This window comes from Carlito syrichta, unplaced genomic scaffold, assembly GCF_000164805.1.
Source record: "Carlito syrichta isolate Samal-C Ts95f unplaced genomic scaffold, Tarsius_syrichta-2.0.1 Scaffold303646, whole genome shotgun sequence".
NCBI classification, from domain to species: Eukaryota; Metazoa; Chordata; class Mammalia; order Primates; family Tarsiidae; genus Carlito; species Carlito syrichta.
The window spans coordinates 759,451-781,936 of NW_007247742.1; the positions used below are offsets into that span (position 1 = coordinate 759,451).

Below are 22,486 nucleotides of genomic sequence, written 5' to 3' on the forward strand. Positions count from 1 at the left end.
CCTCGGCCTCGGCCTGGGCCTGAACCTAGGCATGGGTGAGGCCACTGGCGAGGCGGAGGAGGAGGCGGCCACGGCCGAGGCGGTGGGACGCCTGGCCAAGACGCTGTGGCTGCGGCTCCGCGGATGGGAGGCAGTGCTGGCGGCGGCGCAGCGGCTGCTGGTGTGGGAGAAGCCGCTGCACAGCTTGGTCACGGCGGCCGCGCTCAACGGCCTCTTCTGGTAACGGCCGCGGAGGAGGGGGCGGGGCCGGGCTGAGCGCGGAGAGCGGGGGCGGGAGAGGCCGGGAGTACCACTGGCCTTTCTGGATTATCGCTTGGCTTGGGAGAGTGACCCATCCCCCGGTTTTTGCAGGCTGACAACCCCCAGGTTGCCACTTTTCTCTGTGCCTGGGTCACGAGTTAGGCCGGGAGGTTCCATTCCCATGTCAGTGGGCGCTTTTCCACCTTTTGAGATTTATGCAGGTGCCTCTCTTACCCACTCACCACTGAAGTGTCTGTCTTTCCTTAAGGTTGCTGTCTTCGTCGTCCCTCCGGCCCTTCTTCCTACTCAGCGTCTCACTTTTGGCCTATTTTTTGCTGGATCTCTGGCAGCCTCGCTTTCTCCATGACGTTTCAGGTGTGTTTCTTCATTCATTTGGTGCGCACCCCTTGGGCACTTGCTTGGTGCCTGATCCCGCTGGGTAGGGTTGGATGGTAATGGGAACATGCAGCAGGCCACCTGCCTCCAGGCATTACCTTCTCCTTTCATGTTTTAAGAAATTTCCTAAATTGGGAATTGCCCCTTTCCCAAAATTAACATTACTGTGGGCATGGTGGTTAATATTGTGAAGTCTGCAACCAGATTGGATTCAGTTCTCTGCCACTTACCACGTGTATGACATTGTAAGAGTCTCTCAATCTGTTTGTTTCCTTGTTTATAAAACAGGGACGGTAGAGCTTACTTCATAAGGAGCTGAAAATTAAATGAGTTAATGTATGTTTATAGTAGTGCTTTGTGTGCATGAGCTATATAAATATGAGGTCATTGTTGGTTTTCTTATCTATTTACTTAATAGAAATTTTGGAGCAATTAGGTGCCAGACTGTGTGTGAGTTACATGGAATATAAACATAAATAAAATGTGGCTCCTGTGTTTGAATAGGGTAAATTCTATAGAAGGAGGCAGACACACAAACTATAACATTTAATACCTCCTGTGACTGGCGTCTGAAGAAAGTGCTCTTGGACAGAAGGGACAACTATTTCTTCCGTGGGGAGTGTTTCCCAGGGCCCCTACCACTCAGTGATTTGTCCCCCCTCCTCTCTCTATGTAGCATCATCTCCAGAAGAGCCACACTCTGACAGGTGAGTACAGACCACATCTTGAAGACAACTGCCCAAATCCTGTCTTGCTTGCTGGTGCCAATAATACTACGAAGCGGAGCATGCCACAGCTTCTGCAGGCAGAAACTCTAGTATAGTGGATGAATTGGTAACAAGCCACAGAGTTTTCTTGGTCCTAGGCTGCTGTGTAGGTGTTTGCATGCCTGCTTCTTTGGGGATAGAAGGTTGGGTTCTCTGGTCTTTGCTTCAGAACAGCCTCCTCTTGGGAAGTGGGGCTGTTCACTTTTTTAGACTAAAGAGTTCATTGGCATTGTCAGAGGAATTTGAGTGTCTAGGAAGCCGGTGTCCAAGGCTTCCAGGGGTCATGTCATGTCTCCCCAGTGAGGGTGCAGGGTCAGGCGCCCAGCCGCACCTGCTGAGTGTGCCCGAGTTGTGCAGATACCTGGCTGAGAGCTGGCTCACCTTCCAGATTCATCTGCAGGAGCTGCTGCAGTACAAGAGGCAGAATCCAGCTCAGGTAACCTCCCCTATGTCCTACAACAATTCCTTGCACCGAGGGGGAATAGAGGTGAGGGCATAGGGGAGAAGTGATGTGAACTTCCTGGTTGGAGACCCTGAAGGAAGAGGCCTGCGTGCCTCTTTTAGGCAATATTCACAGCTAGTTTTTGGTACAGGAGGCGGGTACACTTCAGTGAATTAGGCTTCTGATGGCCTGACACTATTTCCTGCCAAGGCACCTTGTGTGAATTTTAGGTGTTTGGCTGTATCTGTTACAAACTTCCTAAATTGGTGGTTTTGAGTATCTTCTTGACTAGACTAGATCATCACATTTCTTGAGGGCATATCCATCCTTCCACTAGCTGATCAGTAATTTCTTTCCCAGATGAGTAGGGCACATACCTAAGCCCACTAGTCTTCTTAGACCCTGTGCTCTTCTCTGCAGTTCTGTGCTCGAGTCTGCTCTGGCTGTGCTGTGCTGGCTGTGCTGGGACACTATGTTCCAGGGATTATGATTTCCTACATTGTCTGTGAGTAGGGTCTAGTCCTGCCCGTCTCAGAGCCCCCTCCTTTCTTTTCCTGGACTGACCCAGAGAGAGGACTGTGCTCTCTCTGTTTAGTTTCTGATTTGTGGAGGTCTCCAGGGATGCTTTAGTGTTAGTAACAGTGGAGGAATCTTCTGGGGAGGAGGGCAGTGGATGTGGAGGGAAGAGGTTGGCACAGCCTTGGGAAAGGACCCCCACCTATCTTCAACCCTTCCTGTTGAGGGACCAGTTGAATGGGGGCCCTTAGGAAATTGACATAGGAAGCTCTTAGTGGACTTTCTAACCCATAGTGCTCAGTATCCTGCTGTGGCCCCTGGTGGTTTATCATGAGTTGATCCAGAGAATGTACACACGCCTTGAGCCCCTGCTTATGCAGCTGGACTACAGCATGAAGGCAGAAGCCGATGCCCTGCATCACAAGCACGACAAGAGGAGTAAGGGACTCCCTTAACCCAGGAGGGTGAAAACTGGGGAGGACCTTGGCTTATGGCTTGTGAGATGCCCTGAACTTTAGATCTTCCCTGGTTCCTTGGTAATGTTTGTCTCCCACCATTATTCATGCTTGGTCATTTCCCTACTCTCTTGCTTTTCTAGAACGGCAAGGGAAGAACTCACCCCCAGGAGGTGATGAGCCACTGGCAGAAACAGAGAGTGAGAGCGAGGCAGAGTTGGCTGGCTTCTCCCCAGTGGTGAGATCTAGGGGAGATGGGAGTGTCAAATAGAAGGCTGGACATGGAATTTATCTGCTTTAGACCTGCTACCTCTCAAGTGTGTGGAAGTTAGATGCTTTGAGGGAGTAGGTACTCCAGAAAAACTGGTTCTCTTACTCCTCACCTATTGTGTTCATCCTGGTTCTCTTGCAGGTGGATGTGAAGAAAACAGCACTGGCCTTGGCTATTACAGACTCAGAACTGTCAGATGAAGAGGCTTCTATCTTGGAGAGTGGTGGCTTCTCTGTATCCCGGGCCACAACTCCACAACTGACTGATGTCTCTGAGGGTATGGAGAGCCCTTTGCCCTTCTTGGTCTTTCTGTTTTCTGCCATGGGATGCTGGTTGTGCTCTCTGACCTCTGACCTCCTGTAAATGTTTTCTCTGGGGAACTGATCCTCTAATTCTACTCAGCTTCTGAAAGACCTTAACACCTAAGACTTAGTTTAGTATTCCATTTCTTGAGTTCTCATTCTTGAACTACTAATAGGTTGTTGTGGCCAATCAGAGTAGCAGACCCACTCTCAACCCTTCGTTCTCTGTAGATTTGGACCAGCAGAGCCTGCCAAGTGAGCCAGAGGAGGCCCTGAGCCGGGAACTGGGAGAGGGAGAGGAGACAGAGCTGGCTCCTCCCGAAGACCTACTGGGCCCCCCTCAGGCTCTCTCAAGGCAAGCTCTGGACTCAGAGGAAGAGGAAGAAGATGTGGCAGCTAAGGAAACCTTGCTACAGCTTTCATCCCCCCTTCACTTTGTGAACACGCACTTCAATGGGGCAGGGTCCCCCACAGATGGAGTGAAATGCTCCCCTGGAGGACCAATGGAGACACTGAGCCCGGAAGCAGTGAGTGGTGACTTCACCGCTCCATCCAGCCCCCTGTCATCCCCACTTTGCCTTGTTGAAAGTGACCCAGTCCCCTCCCCTTCCATGCTCCCACCTCTTTCCCAGGACTCACCCCAGTCCCTGCCTGCCCCTGAGGAAGAAGAGGCACTCACCACTGAGGACTTTGAGTTGCTGGATCAGGGGGAGCTGGAGCAACTGAATGCAGAGCTGGGCTTGGAGCCAGAGACACCTCCAAAGCCCCCTGATGCTCCACCCCCTATGCCCCTGGAGCCTGACACCCATTCTCTGGTACAATCAGACCAAGAGGCTCAGGCCATGGCTGAGCCATGAGCCTTGAGGGAAGGAGCTGCAGGCACAGTAGGGCTTCCTGGCTAGGGGTGTCGCTGTTTTCTCCTTTCCCTACCACTCTGGGGAGGGACAATGCATGGGGAAGCTGGCTGTCAGATGGTAGCCAGTCCAACCTCTTCCTGCCTGCCTGCCTGCCTGCCTGCCTGCTGTCCTGGGCATGGTGCAGTACCTCTGCCTAGGATTGGTTTTAAGTTTTGTAAATAATTTTCCATTTGGGTTAGTGGATGTGAACAGGGCTAGGGAAGTCCTTCCCACAGCCTGCACTTGCCTCCCTGCCTCATCTCTATTCCCATTCCACTATGCCCCAAGCCCTGGCAGTCTAGCCCTTTCTTTTTCTTCCTATCCTCAGGGACCTGTGCTGCTCTGCCCTCATGTCCCACTTTGTTGTTTAGTTCAGGCACTTTATAATTTTTCTATCCTGTCCTGCGTCCTTCTCTGCTTTATTTCCTTGCTGTGTCCTGTCCTCAGCAGCTCAATCCCATCCTTTTCCAGTCCCTCCTTCTCAGCAGGCACCAGCTAAGCTTTAGGGAGACTTCTGGTCTTGGAGGTAAACAGTAAACCTGGGCTAGTGGGTCAGGCCAGTAGTTATGCTCTTAGGTCACTAGTTTGTAACCTCCACTGCACCCTTGCTCTATTCAGCCCAGCCTTTCATGATGCAGGAGGAGAGCAGGGATCCCACAGCACATGGGCCAGCGCTGGGGTTGGTGAGCATGCATTCTGTCTCATTGAGATGAGGGGCTTCCTTACTGCTACTCTAGTCCATGAGTGATCTGAGTGTGGTAGGACCCCCTACTAGGGTCAGGAAGTGGACAGTAATATCTGTGCAGGTATCAACTGGAAAAATAAAATGTTGATTGGCTAGAACTGCTGCCTGCCTGCCTGCCTGCCTGCCTCACTGTGAGTTGCCTCCCATACTCTGTGCTTTGTCTTCTCCTCCCCCTTATTCCCTTCATCCCAATCTTGTTCTTGACTGTTAATTGCCTTAGTGCAAAACAAGACCAGAAGCAAGGATTACCCTGACAACCCTAACTTTCCCTTAGCCATCCTTCCTGATAGTGCGATATGTTTAGTGAGATTTGGCATGTGTGAATAAAGTACGCAGGAGGAAATTGCCTTGTCTTCCCAATCAGTAGAAATTTGGGACCATAGCAGTTTTTTATCAGGTGCCCTCAACCTTAACAGTGTGTTCTTAAGAAGTCTTTACCAGTCTGCATGCTAACAACTCACTCAGCCCTGATTTATCTATTCTGAGGAAGCCAAACAAGTAATAGACAACCTATATCTATATTAGAACTGATCTTGGGCCAAAGAACACTAAAGAAATAATATCTAACACTTCATGTGCAATATGTACTTGGCACTGTTTGAAGTGATTAGTATGTATTAACATGTTTTTTCCTTACAACTCTGAGATATTGTTATTAATTAATTCTTTTTTGCAGACAAGTTAACTTCCAAAGGCCCCAAGTCCCAGTAAATGGAGCCAGAATCCAAAGCCGAGCATTTTGGCTTCTGCAAACACATCGAACAGTAAGCCCCTGTCCATTAGTAGGGCACAAATAGAGAAATGCTCAAGGATGTGGGCACTACACTGAACCAATCTAATACCTTGGCTTCATAAAGAGGGGACTCTTGGCAGCCCTTCCTCGTTGAAGAAGAAAGGCTCAGAATTGAGTAGATGGTCTCTTTTATGAGTTCATGTCCTCAGCCTTCAGCTGAGGGTACCACATAGCAATACAGCCTGTCTTTTTGAGGTTGACGTCTATGTCACGTCTTTTCTGAACATGAGAATTTTTCTATTTGGTTTATGTTTGCCTAAGAATGTTTCAGGGTTAACTGAAGCCCTTTTCTGTGCCACCGAAGGAACGTGAACTTTTAATCAGCTAGAGATTTCAGAAGAGAATGAAAAAACCGTTCAACAAACAGGCAACTCAAGAAAAATAGAAACAACCAATAAAAAAGTCAATGGCTGCCATATGCCCTACATTTAATCCATTTCCTTGCTAAACTTGGGAGTTTGAGGATAGTACCAGAAGCCGTAACTGGATTAAAATATTCCCCACAGACTTGGGAGTTCCATGAGGGTCTATTTTTGACATTCACTCTGGTCTGATGCAACCATGTGTTTGTCTATGATTTTTTTTTTTTTTTTAAACCATGATCAGGTGTCCTGGCCATTTCATACTCCATGATGAAAGGGACAAGAAGAAAGCTTTTTCCTATGAGTGAAAGAAAAAATGAGCAGAAATGTGAAACCTACAATTGAGCAAAACAAAAGTCAGTTGTAAAAATACAGTCTGAAGGAAGAAGAGCTGGCTATGTGTTTATGTTGGGGGAGGGGGAGTGCTGTTTAGTTAACTATGTATTCAAACATCTAATAACAGTAATGTGTTTGCTCATAAGCTTTGTTTTAGGCTGTATAAATAGAGGTGTAGTCACCAAAACTAGAAAGGCAATAAATACTTCTAGTGTAATGTGCACAAGTTAATACTACTGCCAGAGGATGACTTGCTATACTTGTGAACAGATTGACAAGTTGCAGTGTGTCCAGGATAGGACTGCTAGTAATGAAAGCTGACAATCATATGACAAACAGTTCAAGGAATTAGGAATCTTTAATCCAAGAAGACAGCTAAGTGTGTCACATCAGCTGCCTTCCAACTTCAAAGGACAGTAGGACTCCAGAAGGCAGAACTTCAATCTTTGAGTTGTTTGATTGATAGTAGTTCTAAGTAGAGTTTAATTTTCTGGCCAAAGGATATAGCAAACCAGGTTTAGATGACCTTCAAAAATATAATGATAAAAGGCAGTGATTCTAGGAATAATTCTGTCATGGAAGGACAATATTTCACCATGTTTTGCTTATAGTGTCCGACTAAAATCTGTTTAGACTTACCCTCTTCCTACATCTACTGCCTTAAAAGTTGGTGGGGGGGTTTTGTTAGTTTTCAGGTTTTTTGTTTTTTTGTCATCAGGATCTCACTGTCACCCAGCCTGGAGTCCAGTGGCATGATCACAGCTCACTACAGACACGTGAAACCATGCCCAACTAATTTTTAAATTTTTTTGTAGAAACAAGATCTCGCTACGTTGCCCAGACTAGTCTCAAATTTCTAGGCTAAAAAAAATTCCTAGGCTCAAGTGATCCTCCCACCTTGGCCTCCAAAAATGCTGGGAATACAGGCATGAGTCACTGCATTGGACCAAAAAGTGATATTTTGTTGAGTGTCCCTGGCACATTTATCTTTGCACTCTGCTCATTTATCCTGGGAATTTTCTTTTCTTTTTTTTTTTTTTTTTGAGTTGGAATCTCACTCTGTCATCCAGGCTGGAGTGCAGTGTGGCACACTCACGGCCACCCCAGCGTCGACCTGCTGGGCTCCAGCGACTCTTCTGCCTCAGCCTTCCAAGTAACTGGAACTAAAGGCGCATACCATGCCCAGCTAATCTTTTATTTATTGTAGAGCTGTCTCACCAAGTTGCCCGGGCTGGTCTCAAACCCGCAGGCTCAGGCAATCCACTTGCCTCGGCCTCCCAAAATGCTGGGATTACAGGCTGAGCCACCGAACCCGGCCAGTCCAGGGCAATTTCATGTACTCACCCATTTAGTTCCCACTCATGCTGCTGACTTCTGATCTTAGGTCAATTCCTTTACCAGACTTCCAACTAGGCATCTCTCTTGAATCTCCCATGGTTACTACTGTAGTTTGAATATCCCCTCCAAAACTCATGCTGAAATTTAATCCCTAATTTGGCAATATTGAGAGATGAGGCCTTCAGGAGGTGATTGGGTCATGAGGACTCTGCCCCCAAGAAGAGATTCATCCATTCATTGATGAAGTAGAAGAGGAAGAGAGACCTGAGCTAGCATGCTCAGCCCGGTAGCCATGTGACACTCTTCACCACCTCAAGAGTCTGCAGTGTCCCCATCAGCAAGAAAGCCTTCACCAGACGCGAACCTTTCATCTTGGGTTTCTCAGTCTCTGCAACTGTAATAAATTCCTTTTTAAATTAACCCAGCTTCGGGTATTTTGTTATAAACAACAGAAGACATACTAGGACAGGTACTTTCTGCTCAACATACGAAAAACCGAACACATCCTCTTCCCACCTTGCATTCCACTCCCTATCTCCATTAAACAGAAAGCTGCTTTTGTGTTTTCTATCTCGCTCGCTGGCACCACCAACCATGAAGGCTTACTTCTTCATCGATCACCAGTTGCTTCCAATTCGGTGTCCTAAAGATTTCTTGACTCATCATCTCCATCACAGCCCTGACTCACACCTTCATCTCTCACTTGCTCACTTGGCCCACTGTGACAGTTTCCCTGCTGACATTCTTGTGCCCCACCTGAAATGTATACCCAGCAAGGTGGCTAGATTATTTTAAAATACAAATCTGATGACCTCTCTGCAGTTTTATATATGTATATTTGGGTTAGAGTCTCACTCTGTCGCCCAGGCTGGAGTGCAGTGGCATGTCATGGCCACTGCAACCTCGACCTGCTAGGCTCAAGCAATTCTTCCACCTCAGCCTTCCAAGTAGCTGGAACTACAGGCATGTGCCACCATGCCCGGGTAATTTTTTAATTTGTAGAGACAAGGTCTCACCAAGTTGCCCAGGCTGGTCTCAAATCCCTGGGCTCAGGGAATCCTCTTGCCTCCACCTTCCAAGGTGCTGAGGTTACAGGCATGAGCCACCGCGTCTGGCTTTTGCTATTTAATATTAACCAAAGGCTCTCTGCCTCCAAGACAAATTCAGGCTCTTTGATATGGTAAGAAGTCTGAGATTCAACCCTGCAGTGTCTTGCTCTTTACGCTACAGCAACAGCAAACCCTAACCAGCTTGTCTCTCACTGCTCAGCTGCACTGCCCTCCCCTGACTCTTGCTCTACATACATATATCCTATCCTTCTGTTTGGCAAACACATCACTTGTCTTTTAAGATGTACTACTCAGGCCACATCTCATCTGCAAACCTCCCCTGATATCCCACGTCACCAACCCACCCCCTATGTCAGTCCTACTCTCCTAGCAGTCCCACAGTGTCTTGCATACTTCTGTTTTTCCACTTATTACAGATAATCTTTGTACTTTCTAAAAATACATGGATATTGAGTATTTAAGTATATAGATATGTGTTAGCCTCCACTATACATATTGCTTATTTTTGAGAGCAGAGACAATGTCTTATTCATCTGAATACTCCCAAAGCCTAGCACAGTGCCTGGTCCATAGTAGGTGCTCAATAAATTTATGTTGGACTAAGCTTAATAGTGTACTAGAGCATCCAGTTCTAACCTTTGAAGAAGTAAGTAAAAAGAGTTTGGTGATTGGCACTCATCTGTTTATGGTAAATATCTTGCCTTTGTTCTTTATTCTAGAGTGAATAGCAGCTAAGTTAAAATAATTCACAGATAGACTTGTGAGTTTTTTTTTCCTGGACTAGGATACAGGCAATGCAAACAATCTGGATCTCAGAGGTTTGTATTTGCTGGTTTTGGAGCTAAAGGTTTTCTGACTCTAAGACTGTCCACCTAGCTTGATCTTCTGTGATTCTATCAAATTATATTATTTGGAAAACAATTTAGACTCAAATCTATTTATTTCTTTATTTATTTATAGAGTCTGTCTCTGCCGCCCAGCACCCAGGTGCCCAGGCTGAGAGTGGAGTGGAGCAGCGTGATTATATCTCACTGCAGCCTCGAACTCCCCACTCAAGTGATCCTCTCAGCCTCTGGAGTAGCTACGATTACAGGCACAAACCACTACACCTGGCTGAACTAAATATTTTGATCAAGAATCCGGTGATATGTTTTAGTGCTTGCTTGAAAAAACATGATCTGTGACTCTGAAGTAATGGATCAGGTTTTAAAAGTCTGGGTTTGCTTGTTTAAGTATAATAAGTGAGTTGGGCTGGGCATGGTAGCTCTTGCCTATAATCCCAGCACTTTGGGAAGACGAGGCTGGAGGATTGTTTCCCACCAGGAGTTTGAGATCAGTCTGGGCAACACAGCAGGACCTTGTCTCTATAAAAAATTTTAAAAATCAGCTGGGTGTAATGGCACGTACCTCCAGTTCCTGCTACTCAGGAGACTGAGGTGGGAGGATCACTTGAGCCTAGGAGTTCAAGGCTACAGTAAGCTATGATTGCATCATCGCACTCTAACCTGAGGGACAGTGTGAGACCCTGTCTCTAAAACAAATAGTGAGTTGACTACACTTAAAAAATATTAATTTCATAAAAAGATGAAAAACTGAGGTACTATCAAGATTAAAAAGGAGACCAAAAAGACAAGTGCAAGGTGTGATCTTGGATTGGATCCTTGGGGGAAAAAAATGCACTATAAAAGACACTTGTGAGATAATTAGTAAAACTTGAATATAGGTATTATATTGGATAAAAGATTGTATCAAGATCAGATTTCTTGAATTTGATCATTGCACTTAGCTATATAAGATAATATACTTTTTTAGAATATGGGAGGGGGAGAAAAAATTACAAAGCAAATGTGACAACATAAAGAAATGCAACGATAAATATAACATAGAAGTTCACAAGTCAATGGATATATTGTAGTATATTTGGACAAATAAATAGAATAAGCAAACTATAATTACACACAAAAATATGAGTGAATTGCATAAACAAAATATAGAACAAAAGAAATGGCACAAAATATATAATGTATGATTCCATTTATATAAAGTACATTTACACTGTTAGAAGTCAAGTTAGTGTCTACCCTTGATGGGGAAGAAGAGTGACTGGAGAGACATTCTGGGGTTTGGTAATATTTTATTTATTGATCTGGGTATGGTTATATGTGAGTGTTCAATTTGTAAAACTTCATTGACTTGTAGACATTTCTGTATGTGTGGTATGCTTTCTGTGGTCCAAATGTGTCCCCTGTCTTAGTTGATTCAAGCTGCTATATAACAAAATACCTGAAATTGGATAATCTATAAAAACAGACATTTATTTTTCATGGTTCTGGGGATTTGGAAGTCCAAGATCACAGCACCAGCAGATTTGGAGTCTGGTGGGGGCCTGGTTTCTACTTCCAAGATAGCACCTTGTTGCTGTATTCTTTGGAGGGGACAAACACTATGTCCTCACATGTAGAAGGCAGAAGGGCAAAAGGAACAAATAGCTCTCTTGCATCTCTTTTTGTTGTTTTTGTTTTTGTTTAAGATGAGATCTCACTATGTTGCCCAGGCTGGAGTGCAATGGCTATTCACAGGTGTGATCATGGTGCACTGTATCCTGGAACTTTGGCCTCAAGAATCCTCCTGCCTCAGTCTCCTGAATAGCTGTCCCTACAGGCACATACTACAGCACCTGGCTTCTTGCACCTCTTTTATAAGAGCATTCATCCCAAAATCTCATTCATAAGGGCCTTGCCTTCATGACTTTACCTCCTAAAGACCCCATCTCTTAATACCATCACACTGGCAATTAGGTTTTAATTTTACCCATTCAGTCATGGCTCTCCCCAAAATCATATGTTGTGAGTAGTGATAGTGTGATAGTATCAAGAGGCTGGCCTTTAGGAAGTGATTAGATCACGAAGGCTCCACCCTCATGAATGGGATTGGTGCCCTTATAAAAGGGCTGGAGGGAGCTTATTTGCTCCTTTTATCACGTGAGGACACATAGAAGATATCAAGGTATCATCTATGAAGATGAGCCCTCATTAGACACTGAATCTACTGGTGCCTTGATCTTGGACTTCTCAACCACCAGAACTGTGAGCAATAAATTTTGATTGTGTATACATTGCCCAGTTTCAAGTATTTTGTTATAGAGGCTCAAATGGATTAAGACAATACTTTAATAAAATGTGTCAATAGCAGCTGAATGCAGTGGCCCAGGCCTATAATCCCAGGGCTTTGGGAGGCTGAGGCAGGAAGATTGATTGAGGCCAGAAGTTTGAGACCAGCCTGGACAACATAGTGAGACCCCGTCTCTAATATATTTTAAAAAGAAAGTGGGGGGGGGGGAGATTGTCAATACCAAAGTGTACTGATTATTTCTGCATAACAAATTATTCTAAAATGTAGAAACCTAAAACAGCAAACACTATCTCATACTATCTCTGAGCATCAGGAATCTGGGAGTAGCATAGTTGGGTGGTTCTGCTTCAAGGTCTCCCATGAAGCTGCAGTGAAGATGTCACCCAGGGTTGGCTGTAGTCACCTGAAGACCTGACTGGAGCTAGAGAATCTGTTTCCAAGATGACCCACTCAAGTGGCAGCTGCCTAGAAGTCTTAATTCCTAACTTGCGGATGGCAGGAGACCTCAGTTCCTCATCATATTACCCTCGCTGTATGGCTGCAGGAATGTTACCGCAATATAACAACTAACTTCTCCAGAGCAAGCAATATAAGAGAGAGGAAGAAGGAAGTCACAATGCTTTTATGTCCTTGAGTCAGAAGTCACACACTTCACCATATTTAGTCAGTCAGAAGCGAGGCACTAAATCCAGCTCATACTCAAGGAAGGGAATTAAGATTCGCCTCTTGAAGATAGAAGTATCAAAGAATTTGAGGATATATTTTAAAATCACCACACCGAGTTTACTTGGAAATTATATGAAACAATTAATTAAATACTATATACATTAAACAATTTAGACTGACAATCTATACACTAATAAAAATAATAGACCAGACACAGTGGCTAATGCCTGTAATCCAGAACTTTGGGGATCCAAAGCAGGAGGATTGGTTGAGACCAGGAGTTCGAAATCAGGCTGGGCAACCCAGCAAGACTCCTGTCTCTACAAAAAATAATTTTTTAAAATGAGCCCAGCATGGTGGTATGTACCAATAGTCCTATCTACTCAGGGGGCTGAGGTGGGAGGATTGCTTGAGCCCAGGAGGTTGAGGCTGTGGTGAGCTATGATTGTGACACTGCATTCCCACCTGGGTGACAAAGCTAGACATTGCCTTAAAAAATAATAATAAAGACAATTTATCAACACATGGGAAATGAACAAATTTAGTAATAATTAACGAAATGCACAAAAAACTAACAATATACATTTGTTAGTTATTTAGTGTGTCACAGAATTAAGTGCCTTACACGTATCAATTTATTTAATCTTCATCACTGCACATTGATGTAGGAACCCCTTTCATCCCCATTTACAGATGACGAAATTGAGGCATAGTGAGCTAAAATAACTTGCCTGAGGTTACACAGCTGTTTATGGTTACAATACTGTTTTTCGGTGCTCTGATATTCCCACATATCCTCATATTTTGAAGTACCAAACTAGAATTTTAGTTGAGGCAAAATTATTTTTTTAGCACTAAAAAAAGAAATCTGAATTCTGGGTCATTTATAAATGAGATATAGCTGCATTAAGAATTTGAACACACAAAGGTTTATTTGTTTAGAAAGCATTGTTGCATTCCACAGACTTCAAGAAGAGGAAAAAACATCAATGGACAATACAAGCTTCTATCGCAAGAATAGTTATTCGACTTCAAAGACACTTTAAGCAAGTAGACTTAGGAATGGGACATTAAATTAATATGGGTTCTCTGCATCAGAATCTCAATCTATAGTCAATGAAACTAAAGATGGATACAAACCAGAACTGTTCCTTTTGAAACAAAAACTAGAGCTCACCAGAAGTTTAAAACAAAATAATCACATCCATGCAGAGAAACCAAAAAAGTGCTCAAAAAGATTTCAAAGTTATCAAACAAGAGATGAGATTATTTGAACAAGAAATAATTAAATAACTATGTATGAAATTAGTTCATAACCATCTCTTTACCATTTTCCTAAGTAGTATAACACCTTTATAGCACAAAAAATACATTTGCAAAACTCAACAATGACATTTTTTGTTTGAAAGCAGAATTTATTTATTTATTTATTTATTTTGAGTTGGAGTCTCACTCTGTCGCCCAGACTGGAGTGCAGTGGCTGCTCCTGGACACCACAGCTTTGACCTGCTGGGCTCTGGCGATCCTTCTGTCTCAGCCTTCCGAGTAGCCGGAATTACAGGCGCGTGCTACCACGCCCAACTAATTTTTTGATTTATTGTAGAGATGAGGTCTCGCCTGCCCAGGCAGGTTTATTGATAGGAATGAAAAGCACCTAGAGCGGAAGGGGACCTGAACGGGTTACCCAACAGTGACACTTTTATATATTTTAAGAGGTCACTATTTTTAAAAAGAGCAAATAATTTCACTTTTAATTATTTATTATTACATTTTCATTTTTGTTTTTTCTTTTAAATGTGTTATTAATTTTATATACTAATGGTTTATATTACAATAATAATGTACATTTTATATTCATATTTATTTATTCATATTTTTTAGAGACAGAGTCTCTATCTGTCTCCCATCCTGGAGTGCAGTGGCATGATCATAGCTCACTGCAGCCTTGACCTCCTTGGCTCAAGTGATCCTTCTGCCTCAGCCTCCCAAGTAGCAAGGTAACTGAGACTACAGACATGTGTCACCACACTCGGGTTTTGTTTTGTTTTTTAAATAGATGAGGTCTTGCTATGTTGCCAGGGCTTTAACATTCATATTTTTAAACCTACATTTTTACATTTTGTTTTATGTATATATTTTTCTCTTTCAAAGATATTACGCAATTTTACTTCTCCAAAATGCTGAACATTTTGCTTTAAAAATAAACTACTGTTTATGTAAAATAAATACTGAAATACCAGGGAAGTCATTGTGCTCTGATCTTTAACAGTAATTATTGGCACTGGGATATGAACTCAGTCAGAGTAGCTCCAGCTTTAAGCTTCATCTAAATCAGTGTTTTCTAGTACTATTTAGTACATCAAAAACAATACTATTGACATTAGAGTTAGTTAATTCTTTGGTGGTGGTGGGTGGGGGCTATCCTGTTTATTGTAGAATGTTTGACTGCTTGCCACCTATTAGATGCCAAAAGAACCCTTCATCCCATCCTATCCTCCTGCCCCACTGTAACAATTGAAGCATGTCTACTGAAGTGTCTCCAGACATTGCCAAATGTCCCCTGGAGGCAAAATTGCCCCCTGGAGAACACTGATCTAAATTATACTGCCCTCTGGCTACATGAAAAGAATGCTAACCTTGGAGGCAATAAGTGAGTTTGAGTCCTAGTTTCACCACTTGCATATAGATGTTTATAAGCACACATTTCAAAACAATACAAAAATGACTGGCTGTTCAACTTCATATCTCTTCCCATTCCTCCTCTCTAATTGGATATTCCAACCACAAAACAGCACATACTTGTAATCCTCCATTCTGACTCATTCTTCAAGACTAAGGTCAGGCAAGGTAAGAACAGACCGCTGAAAGGTGGCTAGTCCAAGGCTGGAGAGCATTTAGAGACTGATTTTAGACTCAAAGCCACTAGGGTCGTGGTTTTGCCATCAACGGACCATTTAAACTTAACTGAAGATGAAACTAATTCTGGTTGAGGGGGGGAAAAAAGCAACCAAGAAGTCTCTTAAGAAATAAGATTGAGGGACAGAGCTCGCATCTGACACGTGAAAGCAGGTTTTAAGAGATAGATAGAACACTGATAAGGTTTGGGTTCCTTGAAAACAGATTCCCAATAAGCGATTGGAAGTGGGCTGGGGAGAGGTCCAGGAAGACTCTCTCATCTTAACAGGCAAACCCATCAGCCAGTGCAGGGTTTGAGTCAGACCACACCCCCCATTTTCATCCAGGGAAAACAAGGAAGTCACCCAGAACTAGCCATATCTCCTATTCCTCTGCAACCTGCTGCATAAAGGCCAGCTCCCTTATGGAGAATCTTAGCTTACCAGCCTGACATCTCTAGAGCACTGAAAAGCACTGGAGAGCTTCAACATCTTTTAAAAAGTCACTGAAGGGAGGTGAATATGCCCTAATACACAGAATTTCTTACCATTCTCTTCTCCATTTTTCTTCCCCTGCCTCAAGCAACACAACACCATCCCTCCATTTTAATCTGACTCCCTCAAACTCTCCAAACTCCAACTGTCCTATACCAACCCCTCAACCCTGTAACCTTCCCAAATCTGTTCTTTGCTCTGGTGCTTAACGCTCAGTCCTTTGCAATGACCAGTCTAGTCTTTGCTTTCTCAGATTCCCAGATCAACCCATTGCCTTCATTGGCACAAAAAAGTCTGGGTTCTGTAACTGCCAGAACCACAGGCCTCTTCTTGGGAGATGGGGAAGGGAGAGGGTGGCTATATTCAGATATGTAAGTTTCATGCTACAGAAAGAAGATAAGAAAAATATTTAGATGCCTCTCACTGCAGAACTTACTCTCCAGTTAATCCTCCATCCCCCTTACCCCTTTGTTGCTTTCTGGTCTCTACTTTTTTAAAAAAGTAATCTCCTCTCATCCGTTTTCTTTTTTGGACACTCCTGTTCATAAAATCTTAAAACTCTTGGGCTGATAATCTAGTTTTCTTATCTTTTCCCCTCTGTGTTCATTCCTTTATATTTTTGTTCTACTTCCTAAAATATTTTCTCAACTTTATGTTGTACCCATTATTTGGAATGTTATATTTTTGTGATTATACTTTTTAAAATTTTGAATAGCTTTCTTTGCTTTCTGAATTTTTTTTTTTAAGAGATGGAGTCTTGCCGGACACTGTAGCTCAAGCCTGTAATCCCAGCACTTTGGGAAGCCAAGGCGAGAGGATTGCCTGAGCCCAGGGGTTCGAGACCAGCCTGGGCAGTCTGGCGAGACTTCGTCTCTACAATAAATCAAAAAATTAGCCAGACATGGTGGCATGTGCCTGTAGTTCCAGTTACTTGGAAGGCTGAAGCAGGATAGCCTGAGCACAGCAGGCCAAGGCTGAGGTGGCCACAATCCTGCCACTGCACTCCAGCCTGGGTGACAGAGTGAGACTCCAACTCAAAAAAAAAAAAAAAAAATTAGACAGGCTCTCACTATATTGCTCAGGCTGAACTCTAAATCCTGGGCTCAAGTGATCCTCCTGCCTAAGCCTCCCACGTAACTGGGATTACAGGCATGCTCAAATATGAACAGTGAACTAGGGTTTAAGGGAAGTCTCTCCCATGACACCTGGCTTGAAAATCCCTTTTAGTAGTTTCTTGTTCCTGTGTATTAGATGAAAAATCTGCTCTCTGAAGATAGTGTATTAATTGTTATTGATATATAATTATATTATTGTTTATATTAATTATATTTTTATGTTCCCTGTATTGTGCCTGTTTTTACTCCCATACTCATTTGTGTCTTTTTTAGAAAAAAAGACGTAAGAACTCATTTTTGACGTAAGAACTCAAGTGTAATTTTAAAAATTTATTTTTCATGATTGCCCTCATAATGCACCATCTGTGTCTTTATTTTGGTTTCTGTCTGTCATGGAAGAGACTTCCCTTAAACCCTAGTTCACTCTTCATATTTGAGCAGAGGCACTAAATGAAGGCCAGCTTGAATGCTCCCTAGGTCTCATTGGTTGGCATCTTTTCCACAGGGTGATGTGGCAAAGACAACCATTTTATTGGGAACTTCCAATGCCAATACCCATGGAAGTTTCAGTCCGCTCCATTCTTCTAGAGAGGGACCCTGCAGTCTCCAGCCTGGGGAGTAAGAACCTGGCTGCCAGTGCTCTAGAAGTCAGGTAAAAGGAGGTTGCAGTTTTTTCTCCTCTCCACCTTCAGCTGTGTCTGATGACCTGAAACCCGGAGTCCCTCTGGCTCACTCTCTCCAGAGAGTGTACCTCCTGTCTTTTGTTGGGGTGGGAGAGGCACAATCACCTAGCTGTCCTGGCTTAGAGGAGATGGGGATCTAATTGCTCCTTTTGTAGACTTTAAACTCACCCTTTGTTCCCACCCCTCCCTCACAGGCACTTGGTGGCCCCAGTCCTGAGCCTTTCTGGGGTCCTGCAGTCCACACGTGTCTGCTGCTGGTTATTTGCACTTAGGTTTCAGCTTTCCCAGATCCCCAGCCAGTTATTAGTCTGCCATCAGCTTTCCAGCTTCCAAAATGTTGTTGCCATATCTCCATGTATTGTTTTGCTTCTGTTCTCATTATTCTTTTACTGTTGCTTTAGTGGAGTTTGGAAAGGGATAAACAAAATGTACATGTTCAGTTTTACCACATTTAGAGAAGTCTCTCTCCCACCTTCCTGGCCTCTGATGTATTGTCTCCTCTGTACTCTATTAGAGGCTGACCCATAACCTCTGCGCTGCTCTTCCCATGCTCCTCCTCTAGCTGGAGTGCCTTTGACTTATCTGCCCGAATTCTCATGGTCCCTCCCCAGCCTCACTCCTGGGCATTACTGGCTCCTATGTCTGTGTTGCATGGCCTCTGTACCCATTGGAGCATGCTTTTCAAACTAGGGGTCATGAAATTAGAGGGCTATGAAATCAATTCAGTGGATCTTAAACAACACTTAGTTTATATTTTATATACATTGGGAAGAGATGCGAGATGTATTTCTTACTGTGAGTCAAAGTTGCAAAAAGTTTTAAAGCCACTGTATCTGGCCCTTCTCACTTTAAATTAGTTGCCTTGTATAAGATCTGACAGCTAATAGGTAGTGAATTGAATATTAGGGAACCACTGTGTAACCTGTAAAGTCATATGAATTGGAATGATTTGTCTAAGCTAGGAGTCTAGAATCAACTCACAGGAAGACTAGTGCACCTGAAGACAAGTGGCTGAGTATTGTCACAAAGATTGTATATCACACACCAGGAGAGCAAGGCAGACCTCAGGGAAGGCAGAGCCACGCTAGCCTACTAATCTCCTGGGATCTGAAACCAGTTCCAATTAAAGAGCTTCCCCATCCTGGTTATCTCACTTAGCTATTTAAATACCTTGCTGATAAGGTGCTGATTATTGATAACCCATGGAGAGATTTGGGACTTTCCACAAACACTCTGGGGAAAATCATCACTTAAGATTCCCCATTAAAGTTGTTAAGGAGGTGCCAAGAATATATTTTTAGGAGGCAGTGTTGTAGAATGGAAAGAACATAGACCTGAAGGCAATACGAAAATTTGGGTCTAGATTCTGTCTCCATAGCAAGGTAACTTAACTCCACAACTTAATCTCTCTCAACTCAATTTTTTATCTGCAAAATGGGGTACATAATATCTACTTTGAAAGACTTTCATGAGGGCTTAATAAGCTAACACATGAATAAAAGTAGGATATAACACTTAACAACTGTTGGTGTTTCTTTCCCTTTCTTTTTTTATTTTTATTTTTTTTGAGTCAGAGTCTTACTCTGTCGCCCAGGCTGGTATGCAGTGGCATGCTCACGGCCACCGCAGCCTTGACCTGCTGGGCTTAGGTGATCCTTCTGCCTCATCCTTCCAAGTAACTGGAACCATAGGCACACACCACCATCCCCCAATAATTGTTGGATTTATTGTAGAGACAAGGTTTCAAACTCCTGGACTCAGGCGATCCTCTTGCCTCCACTTCCAAAGTGCTGGGATTACAGGTGTGAACCACCACATCTGGCTTCTTTCCCTTTCTATATGCACTATTTCTCTAACAGTCAATTGAGGAGGAGAAAAACCACAGAGACAGATATCATTAAAATAACATTTGAGTAGAACTGGGGCTGACACCCTTGCTAGCCTTTCTCACTTTGACCTTGTCTGCTTTAGACCTGCTAAAGCTGAAATAAGAGGTATCTGGCTATGACTACCTCTGCTGATTTGCAGAGGAGCTGATGTCTTGTTCCAGTGAGAGGCTGCAGCTCAGAGTTACCCACAGCTAAAGCACAAAGCTGCTTAGCAGGTATGTGTATACTCTGCTAGTCTACAACAAAAGGGACTTAAGCAATACTCAATTGTTAATTGATATCTTCTGAAACAGCTTATTCAAGTTGCAAAATGTTATGAGATTTCTCTCAATATTCTCCTTTATTCAGGAAGCCAGCAAGCTACATCCAAATTATGTACTGGGGAGTAGTGACTTTGGCTTGTGGTTTGCTCTTTTTAAATCTTGGGAAGAGAGTACCACCCAGTAAGAAAGTCCCTGGGTTGTTAATCAGCACAAATAGCTTAGTCTGTACTAGGATCCATCAATCCAGAAATGTTCTTCTTGGGAAAAGAGATACTGTGAAAGCCTCACTCTCTGTTATGGTCGCTGGGGTCTCTGAGTTAAGTCTGTTATGGCAGTTAAAATAATCTGGTTCATGCTCAGATTTTTTAGTGCTGCAAAGCTTTGGTTGTCTAAGCATTCATAGAGTGAGAGGGGAAAGAGAAGCAGTGTTTATCTTTGTTTAGTCTGCTCCATACAACTGAAAGCCTACAATTGTAAAGCCACTGATGAAGAGAGGAATAAGTGAATAAATAATTGAAACCAAATGATTATGGTGTGACTTGAAAAGAATGAAAATCTGCTGGGCTCAGTGGCTCAGCCTGTAATCCTGTGCCTTGGGAGGCTGAGGTGAGTGGATTGCCTGAGCCCGTGGGTTCGAGGCCCGCTTGGGCAACTTGGTGAGACCTCATCTCTACAATAATTAAAAAAATTAGCCGGGTGTGGTAGCGCGTGCCTGTAGTTCCAGTTACTTGGAAGGCTGAGGCAGAAGGATTGTTGGAGCCCAGCAGGTCGAGGCTGCAGTGGCCGGGAGCAGCCACTGTACTCCAATCTGGGCAACGGAGTGAGACTCCAACTCAAAAAAAAAAAAAAAAAAAAGAATGAAAATCTGACAGTTATATATTGAAACAAAATAAAAGCATTTATAAAATTCTGGAAGTGCTAGGCTCGGTGGCTCAGTCTGTAATCCCGCGCCTTTGGGAGGCTGAGGTGAATGGATTACCTGAGCCCGTGGGTTTGAGACCTGCCTGGGCAACTTGTCGAGACCGCATCTCTACAATAAATCAAGAAATTAGCCGGGCGTGGTAGTGCGTGCCTATAGTTCCAGCTACTTGGAAGGCTGAGGTGGAAGGATCGCTGGAGCCCAGCAGGTCGAGGCTGCGGTGGCCAGGAGCAGGCCACTGCACTCCAGTCTGGGTGACAAAGTGAGACTCCAACTCAAAAAAAAATAAAAAAATAAAAAATAAAGTTCTGGAAGTAATTTGAAATAAAAACAAGTAAAGGGATATTAATGCAGTATAATATAACTGTATCAGGAGCTTTTCCAGAGCTGTGAGAGGTGTCCAAGGTTGATTGTGAAGCTCACCGATAATTCCACTGCTACTGTTATGATCAAACTGCAAGAAAGGAGAATTGCCAGCACATTGGGTTTGAATTTTGAATCCTTTAATAGCATGCGGTTAAGAGTATGCTCATGCCAAGAAAGCTCTTGATGCTGAACTAAACTAGCAAGAAGCTTATAAAGGCAAGAATTGCAAGTGGGCTACATAGCAGGGGGCGAGGGAACAAGGAACTAAAAACAAAAGGAACAATCTCTTGGATTTCAGTTAACAAGGCATACAATTACACAGAACTTGTGGCTGGGGAGTTTTCAAACGGTCAGCAAGAACAGTCAGTGTGAACAGCTCAGGGGAACAAGGCTGTGGGTCTGTGGTAATAACATTACAACAATTACACGTACACATGGGGGTGTCAATTCTAAGTCAGGCAGACAGCTAAGATGGAAGATTTTAACAAAATGGAGTTACTTATGTCAAGCAAGCTATTGCAATTATTTTACATATTTCATTAGCTATTTCACTACCATCACAGCCACTACCATATGTAGACAATAAACTAGCAAAAAGTTCTAACTGGGTGAATCAAATGCCCATTTTTATTAAGATAGGTTGTCACAACAATTGTACTTGAAAGGAAGCTTTGGGCTGCAAAACAGAAAAGCTTGCTAACAAGGTTACTCCCTTACATAACAAGAGCTCAGATATAGTGGCCAGAGCTGGCTAATTCACCAATGACCTCAGATCTTTTCCATCTTTCTTCTCTGCCATTTTTAGGATGTTGACTTACTCTTTCTGCTGGTTCCACTCATGGTCACCAAATCGCTGCCTCAGTGTTGGATGTTACAGGTAATGTCCAGGGCAGAAATAAATTTTCATCCAAATACATAGTATGCACATATAAAATTGTTATTTAAATAATTATTGTGGGAACTGGTAAAGAATACAAAAAATGCTTTGATATTTTCTGGAAATAAATATATACATCAATACATTTTTTTTTTTGGAGTTGGAGTCTCACTCTGTCACCAGACTGGAGTGCAGTGGCCTGCTCCTGGCCACCGCAGCCTCAACCTGATGGGATCTGGCGATCCTTCTGCCTCATCT

General features: G+C 43.4%; 1 protein-coding gene across 4 annotated transcripts in view; it reads left to right on the top strand.

Moving 5' to 3' along the window:
• Positions 1–5,373, top strand: part of RETREG2 (reticulophagy regulator family member 2) — a 7,389-nt gene extending 2,016 nt beyond the window's left edge. The window contains exons 1-10 of one of the 4 annotated variants that reach the window (XM_021712775.1): positions 1–219; positions 509–615; positions 1,313–1,343; positions 1,704–1,839; positions 2,266–2,350; positions 2,656–2,799; positions 2,960–3,054; positions 3,229–3,364; positions 3,621–3,916; positions 4,022–5,373. In XM_021712775.1, coding sequence (XP_021568450.1) covers positions 32–219; positions 509–615; positions 1,313–1,343; positions 1,704–1,839; positions 2,266–2,350; positions 2,656–2,799; positions 2,960–3,054; positions 3,229–3,364; positions 3,621–3,916; positions 4,022–4,246 — 1,443 coding nt within the window. In that variant the 5' untranslated portion in view covers positions 1–31 and the 3' untranslated portion in view covers positions 4,247–5,373. Of the gene's footprint in view, positions 220–508; positions 616–1,312; positions 1,344–1,703; positions 1,840–2,265; positions 2,351–2,655; positions 2,800–2,959; positions 3,055–3,228; positions 3,365–3,620 lie in introns of all 4 variants that reach the window. The other 3 variants (XM_021712777.1, XM_008058907.2, XM_021712776.1) reach the window with 3 other exon arrangements.
• Positions 5,374–22,486: the final 17,113 nt, after the last annotated feature.